Consider the following 17,408-nt stretch of genomic DNA (forward strand, 5'->3'; position numbering starts at 1 on the left):
AGTCTGTTTTCATGAGATCCGTTGGACCACATTTTTACACTTAAAACTTCACAGAAAAACACTGTGAATGTAAATAAAATCGAATACTAGAACACTATAAAAATACTTTTACAGTGTTTTACAACTTTCATAACTAGGCTTTAGTTGGTGGCCCTGGGACACTGTTATAAGTGCTTTTGTCTTTCTTCCATCAAACTTACACTTTGTAAAATACTTTTTTCGTCTTGAATAGCTAGAAACCAAATGAGCTTTGGTCGTTGTCTCGGTGGGCCAATGAGTTTTCAGCCATTCATTTATCACACAATCAATTAACAAGAATTGGGCTTGTATTTGGGTCCAAGGTATCTGGGAATTGGGATATGGTATTCTAGTTTAGAGACAGAGATGGCCAAAAACCAGTTTTGGATTGGGCCTAAATAGGTATCGGGCCGAAACAGTAACAATCTGGACCGGTCCCATCGAAAATACTAAGGCTTGGTTAAGAGTACTTATAACCGGTCTCGGTCCCAAGTCAGGCGAAAACTGGTCCTATATTAAAAAAAACATTTTCTTTTTATATATTTTTTTAATTTCTTTTGGATAAAATTTTAAAAATACTTTAATGTTATTGTAATACACTTTCGAATATCTAATTAGGTCAATCAAATGCACTTAAAAAATACGTTTTATTATAGTTTTATAATTGGTTTTCAATCAAATACATTTAAAAATTACGTTTTATTATAGTTTTATAATTGGTTTTCAATCAAATATACTTAAAAAAATATGTTTTATTGTTAAGTGTATTGGATGAGAGATTTACATATCAAGTTCTCGATTCGCAAAAAAACGTTCACAATTATCGGTTTCTCACTATATTTTGTAAGAGAGTAATTTTAATTATAATAAAACGCATTTTTAAAGTGTATTTGAGTGACCAAATTACAAATTTTATAATGTATTAAAAATATACGTTATTAAAAAATAAAAATAAAAAAATATTTTTTAATGACCGGGAACGGCGGCCCATAACCGGTTACAATAAAGCTTGATCGGGCTCAACTTTTTCGAATGACCGAGACCGGTTATAAGAAATCTTGTGACCGGCTCGGTCCGGTACGGGACCGGCTTTTGGCCATCAGTAGCCTTATCCACTAGGAAGAATTGGGCTTGTATTTGGGTCCTTACCCATTTGGGTTTGGGTTCCTTTTTGTTAGTTTTCTTCCTTTTCCCCCCATTTCATATTATTAAATCACAAAAATCTTAACCGACTCTTGAAACCCTAAAACCATCGATCAGGATTTCTTCTTCCTCCCTCCGTTCCTTCCTGCATGTCTACTGGTACGTTCTCTCACACTCGGTCCAAATTTCACATGCTTTCAATATAATTTGATCAGTAGTTGTATACACGAATTGCGATTCCTCAGTCTGTTAATTGCCAATTAGATGACGGCGTCAATTCAGTTTTTTGTTCTTTTAGTTTATCGTTTTGATTTTGATCCCATATTATATGTTTTTATGTATTAAAAAAATCATGTTTTCGCTGCGAACTCATTGATTCCTGCCTTTTATGGAATCAACGAATTGGGGACACAAACGCATACTCTATCTGCTTCGAAACAAGTCCTACCGTTCGATTTTTTCTTTGAAATTGGTCTTGTTTGATTTTGCACCGTGGAATGTTATTACCGATTTTAGATTTTTCAAAATTTACAAATGTCGTAAAATTGGAGTTAGGTTTGCAGCTTTCATGTCAATTATAACCTTGGAAAGATGCTTCGTGTTAAAATTTAGAATTTCCATATGGATTTTGCATTTGGTACGGTTCTAGGTTTGACAGAGACTAGATATAAATCGTTATCCTTTATCTAGGAAACTGATATGATGGTTATTCTGCTGCTTTGATAAAGTTTTATCAGCTTACTCAGGAGTCAGGACATATAGTAGTATCAGTGAGTTATTTGGATGTAAAAGTAGCTTATCTTGTAGAATTAGTTCAAGGAATAAACCTGTGTTGTATGACGATGAAATTGTTCACCTCGGAATTTTGATCAATAATATTGCATGCGAGCAAGAAACTAATATGTGTGTTTGATGTCTAATCTCTTCCAAAGTGCTCATCTTCTCTCTACAGTTTTTGCAAAAAATTGAGTGCGTGTAATTGTGAATGGTGTGATTGAGCAGCTTTATATAGAATGAGAATAGTCACATCTGAACTCTAATTGGGGTATTTGGTTGAAATTTTTTATTTCTGCAAGTTATTTAGAGAATACCCTTTGAGAATGAAGTATATAACCAATTGTAAGTGATAAAAATGAACAGATTTTTAGCATTTGCACTATTGGGAATCTCCTAAGTGTAATCTAGATGGATCAAATTTTGGAATTTTGATGAATCTTTGATTAGCATGTTATCGGTTTAGAATCTTGCTCTTGTAAGTGATGTTTGTTTTGCTTACTTCTGTTGGCAGCAATGGCTGGAGAAGCAGGAATGTTTACGGTACACCAAACCGTAGGTAGTGTTTTATGTTGCAAATGTGGCATTTTGATGGCCCCGAATGCTGCCAATATGTGTGTTAAATGTCTACGTTCTGAAATAGACATTACAGAGGGTTTACAGAAGCATGTCATCATCATTCACTGCCCAGAATGTGATTGCTACTTGCAGCCACCAAGAACTTGGCTTAAAGCCCAGGTAGAATCTAAAGAACTCTTAACTTTCTGTGTTAAGAGATTAAAGAATCTGAATAAAGTTAGGTTGATTCACGCCGAATTCATTTGGACTGAACCCCATTCCAAGAGGATTAAAGTCAAACTTAGAGTTCAGAAAGAGGTTCTCAATGGAGCTGTTCTTGAGCAAGCCTTTTTAGTCGAGTATGTCGTTCAGGATCAAATGTGCGAGTCCTGTTCTAAAGTCCAAGCCAATCCCGATCAGTGGGTGGCAGCCGTGCAGCTAAGGCAACATGTTTCTCACAGACGAACGTTCTTTTATTTGGAGCAACTTATCCTAAAACATGATGCTGCTGTCAGAGCCATCAGAATCAGACAAATGGATCGTGGGATTGATTTCTTTTTTTCCAACCGTAGTCATGCAGTTAAGTTTGTGGAATTCTTGCAGAAAGTTGTTCCAATTAAGAGCCGCAGCGACAAGCAACTCGTGTCCCAGGATTCAAAAAGCAACAGCTACAACTACAAGTACACATTTTCCGTGGAAATCTGCCCAATTTGTCGTGAAGATTTGATTTGTCTCCCGCCAAAACTCGCTGCCAGTCTCGGAAACCTCGGCCCAATCGTCATCTGCACAAAAATCAGCAACGTTATCGCTTTACTTGATCCACATACACTCCGCCACTGTTTTCTTGATGCGGACCAATACTGGCGGACGTCATTTACTTCCCTTCTTTCCTCCAAACAACTTGTGGAATACATTGTCTTGGATGTCGATCCCATTTCATCGGAGGTCAATGTTGGTGGTTCAAAGTATGTTTTGGCTGATGTCCAGGTGGCTCGTGTTTCTGATTTTGGGAAAAACGATACCATGTTTTTCGTAAGGACTCATTTGGGACATCTTCTAAATGCCGGCGATTATGCTCTTGGTTACGACATGCACGCTGCTAACAGCAATGATATGGAGCTGGACACGTATAAAGGTCTTGTGATCCCGGAAGTGATTTTGATCAAGAAAAGTTATGAGGAAAAGAGACAAAAGAACCGCGGAAAGCAGCGTTCTTGGAAGCTTAAATCGCTTAATATGGAGGTCGATGCTAGCGAAACCAGGGGTAGAGCAGACGAAGAAAAAAGGAACGCGGAATATGAACAGTTTAGTAGAGATCTTGAAGAGAATCCAGAATTGAGGTTTAATATATCATTGTATCGAAATGAGGAATATAAGCCATCGGAGAATGATGGCGAGGAGTATGTGCCGATCGAAGAGCTGCTTGCAGATCTTGAAATAAACGGCGAAGCGGAAGAAGATGGAGTTATGAGGGAGTAATTGGATTTTGCGTATGAATCTAAATCCTTTTTTTTTTTTAGTTTTCTTGCATTTGATGTTCATTTTGGTTGTTATTACGATGATTTATAAAGTTTTGCCGAGTTTTGAGATCGTATTTCGAATTTTACACGATAGTTTTCACGTCTTTTTTACCAGGTTTTAAAAGACATGTTTCCGAGTTACGTTATGCCGTTTCTTAGCAACTTTAACGAGGTTAATAGGACTAGTCGGTCAGCATGACTGTTCAGTAGCGGATTAAAAATATGAAAAGTGGTTTATTCAATAAGTTTCTAGGGGAAGCTTTGTACAGAAAGCTAAGAGACTGTTTATCAAACGCTTGCTTGTGTAGGCAATTATAACCCGATGAATGTGTAAAGGTCAAGAAACTTATCCGGTAAGAGTCAAAACAATAATCAAGTCTTACCTGATAAATTAGGACAATGACTTTTACCACGGTTAGTGCTTACCAGACAAATTGCTGCATATGATGTCGTTTTGGTGAACGAAATCCTTATCCAGTAAATAAGTGATAGTGTTGAATTTTATCGGTAAACGCTTATCGGGTAAGTGTTTGGTAAATGACTTTTAAATCTAAAACCTTCCATTTTAAAGTTCAAATCCCTAATTTATGTTCTGGAAAGAGATTACAACTTACAAGTGAAGTAAAATATCTTCTTTCTTCTCTCCATCAACCTCAAACTTGTGACCTTGAATTACAAACTAAATGTTTGAAAACCATCAAGCCACACAAGGAGGAGGTTGGTGAAGAGAATAAATGATATTATTTATATATATATATATATATATATATATATATATAACATGTGGTTCTAAAGTCTGAAATTTGGATCAGTAAGATTGTTTGTTTTTACATCTAAAATCTGAATAGGTCAAACTAGTGCAAAAATATATAAGATATATAGTTTTTTTTTACAAAAGTATAAAAGATAAATAGTTTTTGCTAATAAATCTCTTCCGACCTCCAAAATATGAACCATTTGATAGAGAGAAGATTAGGTTAGAATTAAAAGGCATTAAGAGATACGTTTACCACTTAAAATTTCAAATGACATTTAGAGTTTTTAAACTTTTATTTTAGAAATAAAACAAACATTCTTTTTTTTTATTAACCTAAATATTCAATCCGTTATGCGAGCCGACTAACTCCAGGGTGACCACCTGCTTTACAGATAGCCCGAAGTCATCGCATTTGAACCTCCGTGGCCACAAGGAGATTTTTATTCTTCCTTGAATTTGAACTTGTAACCTCCTGATACATTGGACCTTTAGAGTCAAGTTCAAGCCAATCAGACACCACTAAACGTCTAACAAATCAGACTCCAAAGATATGAAGAGGTAATTTTGAAAAAAACAAACAAACAGTAACCGAACATTTTGGAGAATAACCAGTTGAGGTATTTGGAGCAGAGTTTTGAGTAACACCATTCATAGATAAATTTACTTTAATGAATCCAAAAAACATGAAATATCTTTACATGATTTTTATAAATATTGTTATTTATTTTTGTACCAATTTTAGATAATAATACCATCTAAAAGCATTTGTTACGTCTACATGTTTATTATTTAACTTTATATGATCACCGTTAAATTATTTGTATTATTCCTTATTTTAACTCGTTGTCTTTTGACCTTTTTGCTTTTATGTCATAATAACTACAAAAATATGTCAGCAACAAATCGTTTGTCGGTATCGAAAGCCCTCTTCATCTTGCCTCTTGCTTTTATATGCGTCAAGTATTTGCTTAGATCATCATCTCACATCAACGTCACATTCATAAAACTAACTATTGTATTCGTTCATACCAATTTGTAATTTTGTTTTATTAATAATATGTTTGTTTGGTAGTTGCTGAATGATTAAGTAGTCAGAATGATAAAAAGACTCTCATGAAATGGTGCAAAATGAAATATAATTGTTTGGTAATTGTTTACAATGAAATTTGGGAGTTGAATGGTTAAGGGAGACCTAAAATATAAAATAATTCAGAGGGTTTTGAAACTATTAAGAGACAATTTTTTTTTTTTTTTTTGTTAAACAATATTTATCTCTTAACAATTCAGAAGTTCCCTCTTAATGGAACTATTTAAGATACTTAATGAAAACTCTTAATTTTTTTATTAAATATTGGACAAATTGCATGAAAAAGTAACGTACTTTAACTTGATTCCTTTTTTGTGTAACGTACTTTGAAAACTTCTATTTTGGTACCTAAGATGTAGAGTTTTAAACATTTGAGTATCCGGGTAACATGTTGATGCTTCAACAAATAATATTGAGTTGAATACCACATCAATCGCCACATTTGCATAGTAACCAGTTAATACTTCAACTAGTTTGTATAACGAATTGGATATTCAGGTTAATAAAATAAAATAAAGAAAAACAGATAACATAAGAAATCATGATTGAGAATACGAATTCCGGATTTCAAAATTGAAATGTGTGACACAAATCCATCAATTAAATATATGAAATACAAGTTGGTATTATGAAAATAAAACTTGACTTTTTGTAAGCTTTTTTGACTTTGAAAAAAGGTACAACATGGAAGAGCAATACGTACAAGTCCTTTAAATGGTTTCTTGGGGCCGAAGTATTTGTAAGGGAAGAAGCTAACGTGCACGGGTAAGCGCAGGTTAAGCAAATAATAGAAAAAGAAAAAAAATGAAAAAGAACAGAATAAATTACAGATTTGGTACCTATGATATGATGTTTTTCTATAATTGGTCCCTAAATTTCATTTATCACGTACGATACCAGGGATATGCATTTTTTTTCACGGTTTTGATCCTTGGATCAAATGAGCATCCATCATCTTCGCTAACAACGAGGGAATCTTAGTGTTTTTTTCGTTTTCATCCATTTTAATATTTAATTTATATTTTCCTTTTTGTTAGACTCATCTACGTCTTCTATCTTCTATATGTGTTATCTATAACCAGCGTTGGTTTTAAAGACCCATAACCATTTGCGTCATGTTTGAAGTCATACGACCAGCGTTGTTTTTAAAGACCTATAGCCACAACTGTTCTTCATCCAGCATTTTATCGTCGAAAACCAAAGTCCCCTCCATCATCCTTTTTATCCACCAAGCACAAACCGAGTTCCATCTTCATCTTTTGTTATAATTTAGGCTTTTATTTACATTTCATATTCAAGCTCTTATTTATGTTTTGAATTAGGGGTTGCATCACAAATTTTAGGGTTTCTCGATGGAAATATGGGTATTCAAACAGATAAAATTGAAGAAACAAACAAAATGACAGAAATACCTCGAGTTTAACAGACTTGATGGATGCAAAAGACCAAAACCGTGAAAAAAAATTCACACCGACACGATATTCTCTACGTGATAAAAATAAAGTATAGGGATCAAGTTTATAGTAAAAGGATACCTGAGGGACCAAAATGTATAATATAGTGAAAAAGCAAAAGCGAAAAAGGGATGGTGGCGTACGAGGGTGGTACTTGGACAGTACGATGATCGCATACGGCTCATGGTAGCGGGAATCCTGGATTAAAGGTCTCGGTGGGCGGGTGGTTTTTCATTGTTTTCCCAAAAAAATAAAATAAATAAATAAATAAATTATATTAAAATAGAAAAATAAAAAGTTAATCCCAATGATTTGATGGTGACAAAATCTTTAATTATAATACTAGTTGTGTATCCGTGCAATGCGGCGGGAGTCATGAATTTTAACGATTTTGAAGTGTCACTGGTTTTATAAGATAAGATTTAATGATGATATATGTTACACTTGGTCTTTACATATTAATACAATTTGAATAAATAAGAGTTATGGTTCCAATTACAGACTATCGATGATAAAAATAAAATGACAGTTTAAAATCCAATATATTTAAAATCCAACATATTTAAACGACTCCACAAATGTATTCGATTTATATCAAGAGCAAAGAACCAAGAAACTTGAGTTTTAAGATAAACACTCAAAACCAATAAAGAAAACTACAAATTTGACAGACCATAAGCCATGAAAGACCAAAAAGATGGGTTTTAGAATGAAATTTCAACTGCTTACCTTCTTTCTTGTCCAGAAACTCATATTAAGGTTGAACTAATACATGTATATACATATTTCAAAAAAACCCAAGAACATATTAATTCAGAACATATTATACAGTGCAATTTGGACAGCCTACCCCAAAATATATAGTATATATATAAATAAATAACTATAAAATTATAAATCGTAAATATTAGAAATATTTTTTCACAATATAGATAATATATAATAATATAATTAAGTAAAAAACTATTCAATATTGGACTCATTTCGAAAGGTATTAACGAGACGATTATAATGGTGTAACTTGTTAAAATAAAAATATATTTTTTAAAGATGTTTTAATTGATATACGATTATGTATGTTAATTTGATAAATGTTTAAAATGAAACATTTAAAAGTAAAGGACGTAAAGTAAATTAATTAATTAATTATGGGGTATAAAGTGTCAATTTAAAATTATAATTTTAAAAAAATCGGTTGTGAGAGGGTGAGTGTATGTGAGGAGAGGAGGGGGTGAAAAAGTGACCTAAGGGTAGTATAAAGGGTATTTTGGTCCTTTAGTATTTTAAAACTTTAAGACTTTTGCTAAATTTGTTTAATAAGATAGTATAGATATAGATAAATATTTTGTAATTAATTTTAGTGTTTTAAAAGTATTTTTGATTATGAAATTATTTATAGCTTTACGATCAAGGTTTTAAATGGTAGCCTTAAACCTTAGAAGCTATAATGAGAGTTTTTTAAGGTGTGACTTATGACGGAAAATTGTGTATCATATAAATCTATAAATCATAATAAATAAGTAACTTTTGGGACACGTGTTATGTTTCTGTCAGCGGTTATTGATTTTTCCCGCCTAAACATGTATCTAAACACAATTTTCACTTACGGTTCAAATATGTCTATTTAAATGACATATGTCCCTTCGGACGGTTAATTTCACGTATTTGTGGTATAACCGCTTTCGCAGAGTAATTGGCGGTTCAGAGTTCCAAAATTTGGAGTCCTCTTTTCCAAATTTAGAGACCCATCCAACGATTTCGCCTCCAGATTTAGAAGTAGGAGACTCAGAGGTCTCTGCATGTACTATGCAGAGGCTCTGAATCTGGAGTGAAGCTCTGCATCAAACGTTTAACCTTTTTGGCGTTTTAAGCCTTGATCTTCCTTGGAATACAGCATGGGCTCTGTATATGAGACATTTAACTCTTGAGTAAAAGCTCTGTCTCTTGATGTCTTCTGCATAAGAGCTGTTGGTTTAGCCCGCTTCAGAAGACTAAGTCCTAAAGAGTACAGTAAGAGACTACTGATTTACACTTTTACAAGATGGGGTATAACAATCTCCCCCTGAGTGTAAATAAGACAGACTCATACTAGAATGAAAACACGAGTCAAATCGAGGCTCTGCATATACTATGCAGAGGCTCTACATCTGGAGTGAAGCTCTGCATCAAACACTTAACCTTTTTGGCATTTAAGCCTTGATCTTCCTTGGAATACTACGCCGGCTCTGTATATGAGACACTTAACTCTTGAGTAAAAGCTCTGTCTCTTGATGTCTTCTGCATGAGAACTCTAAGAAAATTCAGAGTTGTAAGTCTGAATTTAACTCTGGAGTGGTCATCAAAACCTTATTTAAAATTTCAAATTCGGATTTTTGAAGTATTTTTTCACAAAGCAATATTACCCGGCCAGCCAGGGGCTGCCGCCCCTTGGACCCCGCCAACAAGGGCACTGCCCCCGGACCCCCGTCGTTTTATTTAAAAATAAACTCAAACAAGTGTGCATTCCACACCTTTCTTACTTGTTCGATATTTATCATGATTACGTTGGTCAACAATTTAATCTCATTACACTTAAATGACATTAGTGATACAAATCATCAACATGAAGTCATCAGATATTGGTTATTTCTCAGACTTACAACATAACTTTGAATTGTTTTGTTCCAAACTTAGTTATATAGTTTATTCTCATACTTAGAATACAACTCTGAACTCTTCTTCAAAGTTATGTTTCTGAGTTATAAGAAGTCAGAATTCTTGTGACTCAGAGTTATGCTTGTAGATACTTTCTAGACTTAGAATACAACTCTGAATTCCTCTTATATAAAGTTAAGTCCAGAGTTATTTTTCAGCCTAACAATAGAATTCTGAATTCTTGTGTTCCAGAGTTAATGTTCAGAGTTTTCTTTCATAGTTAATGACCAGAGTTTTTCTTATTTAAAATACGCCATGTAATACACGGGGTCAAACCTAGTTATTATATATATAAACATATATTTTCTGTAATTAATTAATGGGTCAATTATATTAAATAATTTAAAATAGGGAGGAAGAAGTATCAGAACCTCAACAAAAAGAATTAAGGTAATAGAGTCTTATAGGAGACACTAGGCTTCAGAATTGAATGAAATGACTCCTCTCTCTTGGTTGCCTCACTGCTCGTGAATCCCTTCTCTTTTTCTATTCCAGTAGTCTTATGCGGTCTGGTCTGTCCATTAGTTGCTTAACTCATAGTAGTTAGGAGGTTGTTGTCCTAATGAGTGTAGCGGAGTTCTCCCTGTCATATTTTTATACCTTAGAGACAAATAAGACATTAAAAAGGTAAGAAGAATTAAATATTGTGCTACAAAAACCGTGCATTAGGTCATAGCATACTATACGCTTAAAGTGACGTGTGGCACAAGTTTTAAGCCACAACGTGCCACAACAGCTGTTGTAGCGAGCGTTTTTTAACATTGTTCCGACTCTTATATTAAATTATTTTTTTATTTTGTCTATTTATATTTCTCTTTCTATGTATTTTTGTTAAGTCGATACATAACTTATAATCAAATATTATAATAAAAGAGGGAGTGGATTTATTTAATGATTGTTTATTGACATGGCTTTACGCTTACAAAAAAGCGATGAAACCAGTCCACACTTTAAATTGGTCTTTTAAGGTTTGCTTGGTTGGACAAAGTTGTTTATGAAAGTTTTTTCATAGATGGAACGAACATGTTTTTTAACTCGGAGGGACATGTTTAAAAAACTTGATAATCTGCATAAAGCTTTTGCTAAAAGTTTACTAAATAAATCACTTTATATATTGTTAAGTCACTACCAGACAGTCATACATAGTTGACCAAATCAGCTACAAGTCTTATTAAATTTATTAAGCTGTTAAAAACTCGAATTTAATCCTTTATGATTGTCATTTTCCAATGGTTTTGATCTATATGTGTAATACTCATTAATTTTTTTTTTGTTAAATCTATGTTAATGACGAATATTTTAGTCATTCTCACTACTTTTTTCAATTTTATATTAAAATTAAAACTAAATAGCATGAAAAAGTAACGTACTTTAACTTGATTCATATTTTGGGTAGCGTACTTTCAAAACTTTCATTTTGGTACATAAGATGTAAAGTTTTAAACATTTAAGTACCCGAGTAACTGGTTGAAGCATTAACCAGTTATCATGCTGATGTGGTATCCAACTCAATATTATTTGATGGCCTTTTTAGTGACATGAATATTTTCTAATATAAAATTAGTCTTCAACCGGTTAACCGGATACATAAATGTTTTAAAATTTTACATCTTATGTACCAAAATGAAAGTTTTAAAAATGTCTTATCCAAAAAATGAATAAAGTTAAAGTACGTTAATTTTTCATACAATTTGCCCTAAAATTAAAACATTTTAATTTTAAACTGTAAAACAAGAAAAGGATATCCACTAGACCACTACGTTTCATTTTTTTTTAAGTTTAAGATTAAGAATATAATATAATATAACGCAGATAATGAAAATGAAAAAAAAAATACATTCATTGAATTAGACTTAGGGGCCGTTTACCTAAATGCTTACCCGGTAAGTGATTACCATTTGGAGTCAACATTATAATATTTTTTTACCAAGTAAGATTGTAGTACATCAAAACATATCTTATGCAACAATTTACCTGATAAGCGCTTACTCGGGTAAAAGTCATCACCCTCACTCACCGTGTAAAACTTTTCATCCTTATCATCGTTTTTACTAGGTAAGATTCTTGCCCCTTGTCATGTTCATGCGGAGAAGAAAATTGTCCAATAAGTACTTACCGGATAAGCATTTAGGTAAACAACCTCTTAATAAAGAAAGTTAACAATCATCAGATGAAAAAACCAAACCGTTGACAATCAACAAATATGAGAAACTAAATTCATACGTCTAAAATTTCTAGACGATATTCACTAAAAATTGCAAAGACCGGGGACCAACTTGAATATTTGTTATTTAAACCATTACTTACTATTTTTTTTACAATAAATTAATATTAAAATAATATTTATATATTTAAAAATTATATGAAAAAGGTACAAATAGCAAGCAACATGACAAAATAGTAAGGCCACTTTTTATAACAGACCTTGTTGCATGGCACTAAATTTTGGGCCCATTTCAGATTGCCACGTCCGCATTTTTTTCCAACCCACGCGCTTTAAATATTTGCTTTTTTCTCACGTGACTTCAATAAATTTTGCAACCTTTTTTTATATTTATTACCTTATTAACCTGGATATCTAATCTATTATACGAATTTATTAATTTTAGAAAAACAAACCTATTTTGTGGGTAGACTAAAGTCACTGTATTTGAACCTTCGTGGCTATAAAAGGATATTTATTTCTTCTTGTATTCAAACCTGGGATATTCATACACTTTTGATCTTTGGAACCCAAGCTCAAATCAATCTGGCATCATCTATGTGGTTGTAAATTACGTTTTTAGTTCCTATGGTTAGTTAAAAAATTCTATTTTCGTTCTTAAAGTTTTGAAATGACAATAATCATCTTTATGGTTTATATAGTTCATTAGTTCTTTTTTTTTAATTAAACTGGATATCCAACATGCCATGCGAGCCGACTAATCTCAGGGCGACTACCTGATTTGCAGATAGCTCGGAGCCACCGCATTTGAACCTCCGTGGCCACAAGGGAATTTTTATTCCTTCTTGGATTTGAACATGAGACCTCCTGGTACTTTTGACCTTTGGAGTCAAGCTCAAACCAATCAGGCACCACCCTTGTGGTTTAGTTCATTACTTTTTTTGTTCTTATGATTTAAAATTTATTATTGTTTTGGTTTCTATGGTTTACAATTCATTTATATTTTAATCTTTCATACTTAAAAATAGTGTGTTGGTTTCAAGAACGAAAATAAAAATGAATTGCAAACCATAGAGATGAAAACCAAATTTTAAAACCATAGGAATGAAATTTGAAATTTTTAATAAAACCACAGGGACAAAAATGTAATTTTTATCATTACTTCTGTTATCATTTCTTTTCATCACCTTAAAACGTAAGATTTTAAGGTGAATTCTATTCATACCCTTTTCTATAAAAGATATATGAATCAGATAGATATGGTGATACGGGTCAATGCTTTATGGTTCCATCGTAATGAGAAAAAAAATTTAAGTTTTTAAAGGGTGTCAACGTATTGTTTTGTTGTATGTCATCATATAGCTTTTAAAACTGAAATATTTAGCATAAGAACTTAATGGCTAAGATGGTAAATGTTTTTGCCTTTGTACAAAAGGTCTAAGTTTGAGTCACGTAGTTGTCAAATTTGTTGTTTTTTAGCTTAAATTTTGGTACTCTTTTATATAACTTTTATGTTTTTAATAATATATGTAGACATGACTCGAACATGGGTCTTTTCAATGTAAGAACAATGAACCAACCAACAAATCTATACTAGTATTATAGAAAAAGATAAGATATTTTTTATAGTCAAGTTGTGTCACCACTTACAAAAAAATCTGGGTATGTGAATGAGGGGTATAAATAATAACTTCTAACCACAAGGGTGGTGTCTGATTGGTTTGAGCTTGGCTCCAAAGGTCAAAAGTACCAGGAGGTTCCATGTTCAAATCCATGTAAGAATAAAAATCACCTTGTGGCCATGAAGATTCAAATGCGGTGACTTCGTGCTATCTGCAAAACAGGTGGTCGCCCTGGGATTAGTCGGCTCGCATAGTGGGTTGGATATCTAGGTTAATAAAAAAAAAAAAACTCCCAATTTTAAACTAGTCTATACCATCAATTACAATAATTAATACGTAAAATAATTAGCAGAACAACCATTTTTATGTATTTACCAAAATAGATCAAATTTGTTAATTGACGAATTTTTGATTTTGTTATAAAATAGGTTCCACATGTCATAAAAAGTCAAAAAAATCTCTATACGTTTTGCCAAAATCTCACGTCTTTCATCAAAACCAAAAGTTTTTGGTGAAATACCGAGAAATTCTTGATGAAATTCTATGTAAAAAGTTAAAATGTTTTATATATTTCTCATTTTGATGGAATCTGCTTACTAAAATTAATAGAATGAAGATGGTAATGTCCATAATTAACGTCATGCACATTGAAAATGACTAATCAACCGTCACAATTATAAAAAAAATATGATTGGTTGAATGAGGTTTTCACAGTTTGTACTAGGGGTTTGGTTTGCATTTTATCCCTATATATATTTGCGTCACAAGTCATGCTTTGAAAAACGTTGTGGCCTCGCCGTGACTCATACGACTTGAGGTTTAGCCTTGTCGCCACGGCTCACCTCACACCATTTAGAACCTTGCTCTTAAGCATTCATTTTCAAAGAGTTCTCTAAATTAGAACATTTTCACAATTTTCTCTTATTTTCCCCATTTTAAAGAAAATTTTGGGAACTCTGTTAAAACCAAAAAAAAATCTTTAAATTTTCATATAACATATATATATATATATATATATATATATATTAAAAACAAGCCGATTGATGACATAAATATACATTTTAGTTTCAACGTTTTCAAACTTACATAGTAATGAATTGATAGATTGGTCAACAAACTAAGTTATTTTAATTTATTGCTTTACTCGGTTTGGGACAAATCTAACACACTCTGACATTTATTTCTCTCAGTAGACCAAATTCTGTTATCTTTACCAGTTGTTTCTTAATTAAAAAAACTCAATAAATACTGGAGATGCACAACTATCTAGACTTTTTGGGTCAGGGCTAGGGATTTGGGCGTGACAAGATGAATCAGAATTTTAGGCCCGATCAGGGGTTATGCTTCAAGATTTATTAGGTTGGGTTCGGGACTTCAGGCTGCTTATTCATCTTTAAGGTGCGTTTGGTACACTGGACAAAGATAAGACAGAACAGGACAGGGATCCCTGTCCCATGTTTGACATGAATTTTATGTGGAACATACATAAACAAAATGAAACAGGCATGTTCCACCCCTACCCCATGGAACAAGGTGAAACAGACTTATATTTTACCAATATAATCTCAAAATAAAACTTAATTATCTTCTAAAACATCGAATAGGTCTCTCTTTCACATTTTATTCATTCTTTAAATTTTATTTATTGTATTTTATGTTTCTTAAACTTTCATTTTTACTGTCCTCAAAATATTATTCTTATACGGTTTTTATATTTTTATTAATTTATGTAATTTATTATATATTAATAATAAAAAATAATGTTAAGAGATAAAAATAACTAGTTCTGTCTAGTCCTGTCACGTCTTACCAAACGTTGAACAACTGTCATGTCATGTCCTGTCATGTTTTGTCATGTCCTGTCTTGTCATGTCATGTCCTGACTACATACCAAACGCATTAGTAAATACCATAAAAATATCCAGATATCTTACACTTGACAGACAATTTACTTTATATGACCATATGTTGAGTTCATTGATTCAATATTTCTAATTTACATTAAATTAGTTGTAATTTAATTAAATATTCAGAAAGAAAAATCGTCACCGCTCCAACTTTAGCAAGTCGATATGTGGTATTAGAATAAGGTGGTGTTTCAGTAGATAGAAGGTTGCACGTGTAAATCATGAAGCAGTGTCCCAACCCCCACGTGGTTAAGTTCTCCAATTGCACATGCTTTGCAACTGTCGATCACACAATGATGTACCCAAAAAGAAAAAGAAAAAAAGGACTTATGTGTGATACCAGTACTGTACGTTATATCGCTTCACAAACTATCAAATGTAGTACTGTACCACCTTTATTTATTTATTTATTATTTTTTATTCTCTAGAAAAATACGCTGAACCCTTAAAACCCTCCACATTTAAAGAATCCTCCAAAAACTTGTTTTTCTTGTGTGAAGAAAAACACATCAAACCGACCAGTGATAAATAAACTGAAGACCCTTGACATCCACTCACCCTAATGAATAAGCAGAAGAAAACCCACAAACTTTTATCTGCACCATGACCTGCCAAAAGTAGAATCAACGGAGGCTTTGGAGAGAAAGTAAATTTATTTTATCACTGAATATTTTAATAGTATAATTAATTATGCTGACCTTTTTTTTGTATTTGATCGGAAAAACTGTGTATAAATTCGTGAAGATGCTCTTACATGATTCGTACAGAACATCTCATGCATATAAACAAGACAAAATTTCCCTAATTTTGAAAGACAGACATGACTCGTTTGGAAAATAATTATGTGTGTATACAGTATATATAACTGAAAACAACATATGGTAGAACCTAACACCCTTCGATTTTCCTTTCTTCCAACAACTTTTATAATTATATTAGATATTAATTTGGGTTGGGTTCACGTGAGACCAAATGTTTTTCGTGAGACTCGTAAGACCAATTTATGTTTATTGAATTATTGATCAACTTTATAAGCTAATGATCTAATGGTCTAAAGTTGCACGGTGATAATTTTATGATCATTGAGAAGTCTCGTGGTAATTTTGTGATTATGAATGTTCAGATTGTAGGTCTAATCCAATGGTTGAGAATTGGTCTTACGAGTCTCACGAAAAACCCTTGATCTCACATGATCCCAATTCCCAAATCTATATAATTTTTATGTAAAAACACTGATAATTTATTAATTTTATTTTAAAACCCTAAGTTCTTTTTTTAAAATTTATGTGAATTATATAACATTATCTCTAACAGATTTTTTAAAATTGAGATTTTGGCAAAAAAAAAAAAAACTGCTTTAAAAATAAACCTTATTCAAAATAGAAAAAGTATAATAAAAAAATGTGAAAAACCAACTCAAAAAAAATATTACCATGAAATAAACAATTTATTATTTATTACACTGATAATAAACCTTGTAATTAAATATTTATGAGGGAAATATTATTTTATTAAATATATAAAATATTTTAATAATATAACTAATGTTAAAATCTTCAAAATTGAGCAACCTTTAGGGTGTGATTGGTCTTCAGACATGATAGAACATGACCAGGACGTGATAGAACAATTGTTCAACGTTTGGTAAGATAAAATGAACTATTCAGAACAAGCAAAATGACCAATTTACCCCTAATAAATTGTTTATTT

At 32.2% G+C, this 17,408-nt stretch overlaps 1 protein-coding gene across 1 annotated transcript; it reads left to right on the forward strand.

Moving 5' to 3' along the window:
* Window positions 1-1,267: 1,267 nt before the first annotated feature.
* Window positions 1,268-4,105, forward strand: LOC112515996 (60S ribosomal export protein NMD3-like). Its single transcript, XM_025122994.1, has 2 exons — window positions 1,268-1,320; window positions 2,450-4,105. The coding sequence occupies exons 1-2, from the start codon at window positions 1,311-1,313 to the stop codon at window positions 3,970-3,972; spliced, it is 1,533 nt and encodes a 510-aa protein (XP_024978762.1). The 5' UTR covers window positions 1,268-1,310; the 3' UTR covers window positions 3,973-4,105.
* The last annotated feature ends 13,303 nt before the right edge of the window (window positions 4,106-17,408 follow it).

This window comes from Cynara cardunculus (assembly GCF_001531365.2).
Source record: "Cynara cardunculus var. scolymus isolate 2C chromosome LG 7, CcrdV1, whole genome shotgun sequence".
Classification (NCBI taxonomy): Eukaryota; Viridiplantae; Streptophyta; class Magnoliopsida; order Asterales; family Asteraceae; genus Cynara; species Cynara cardunculus.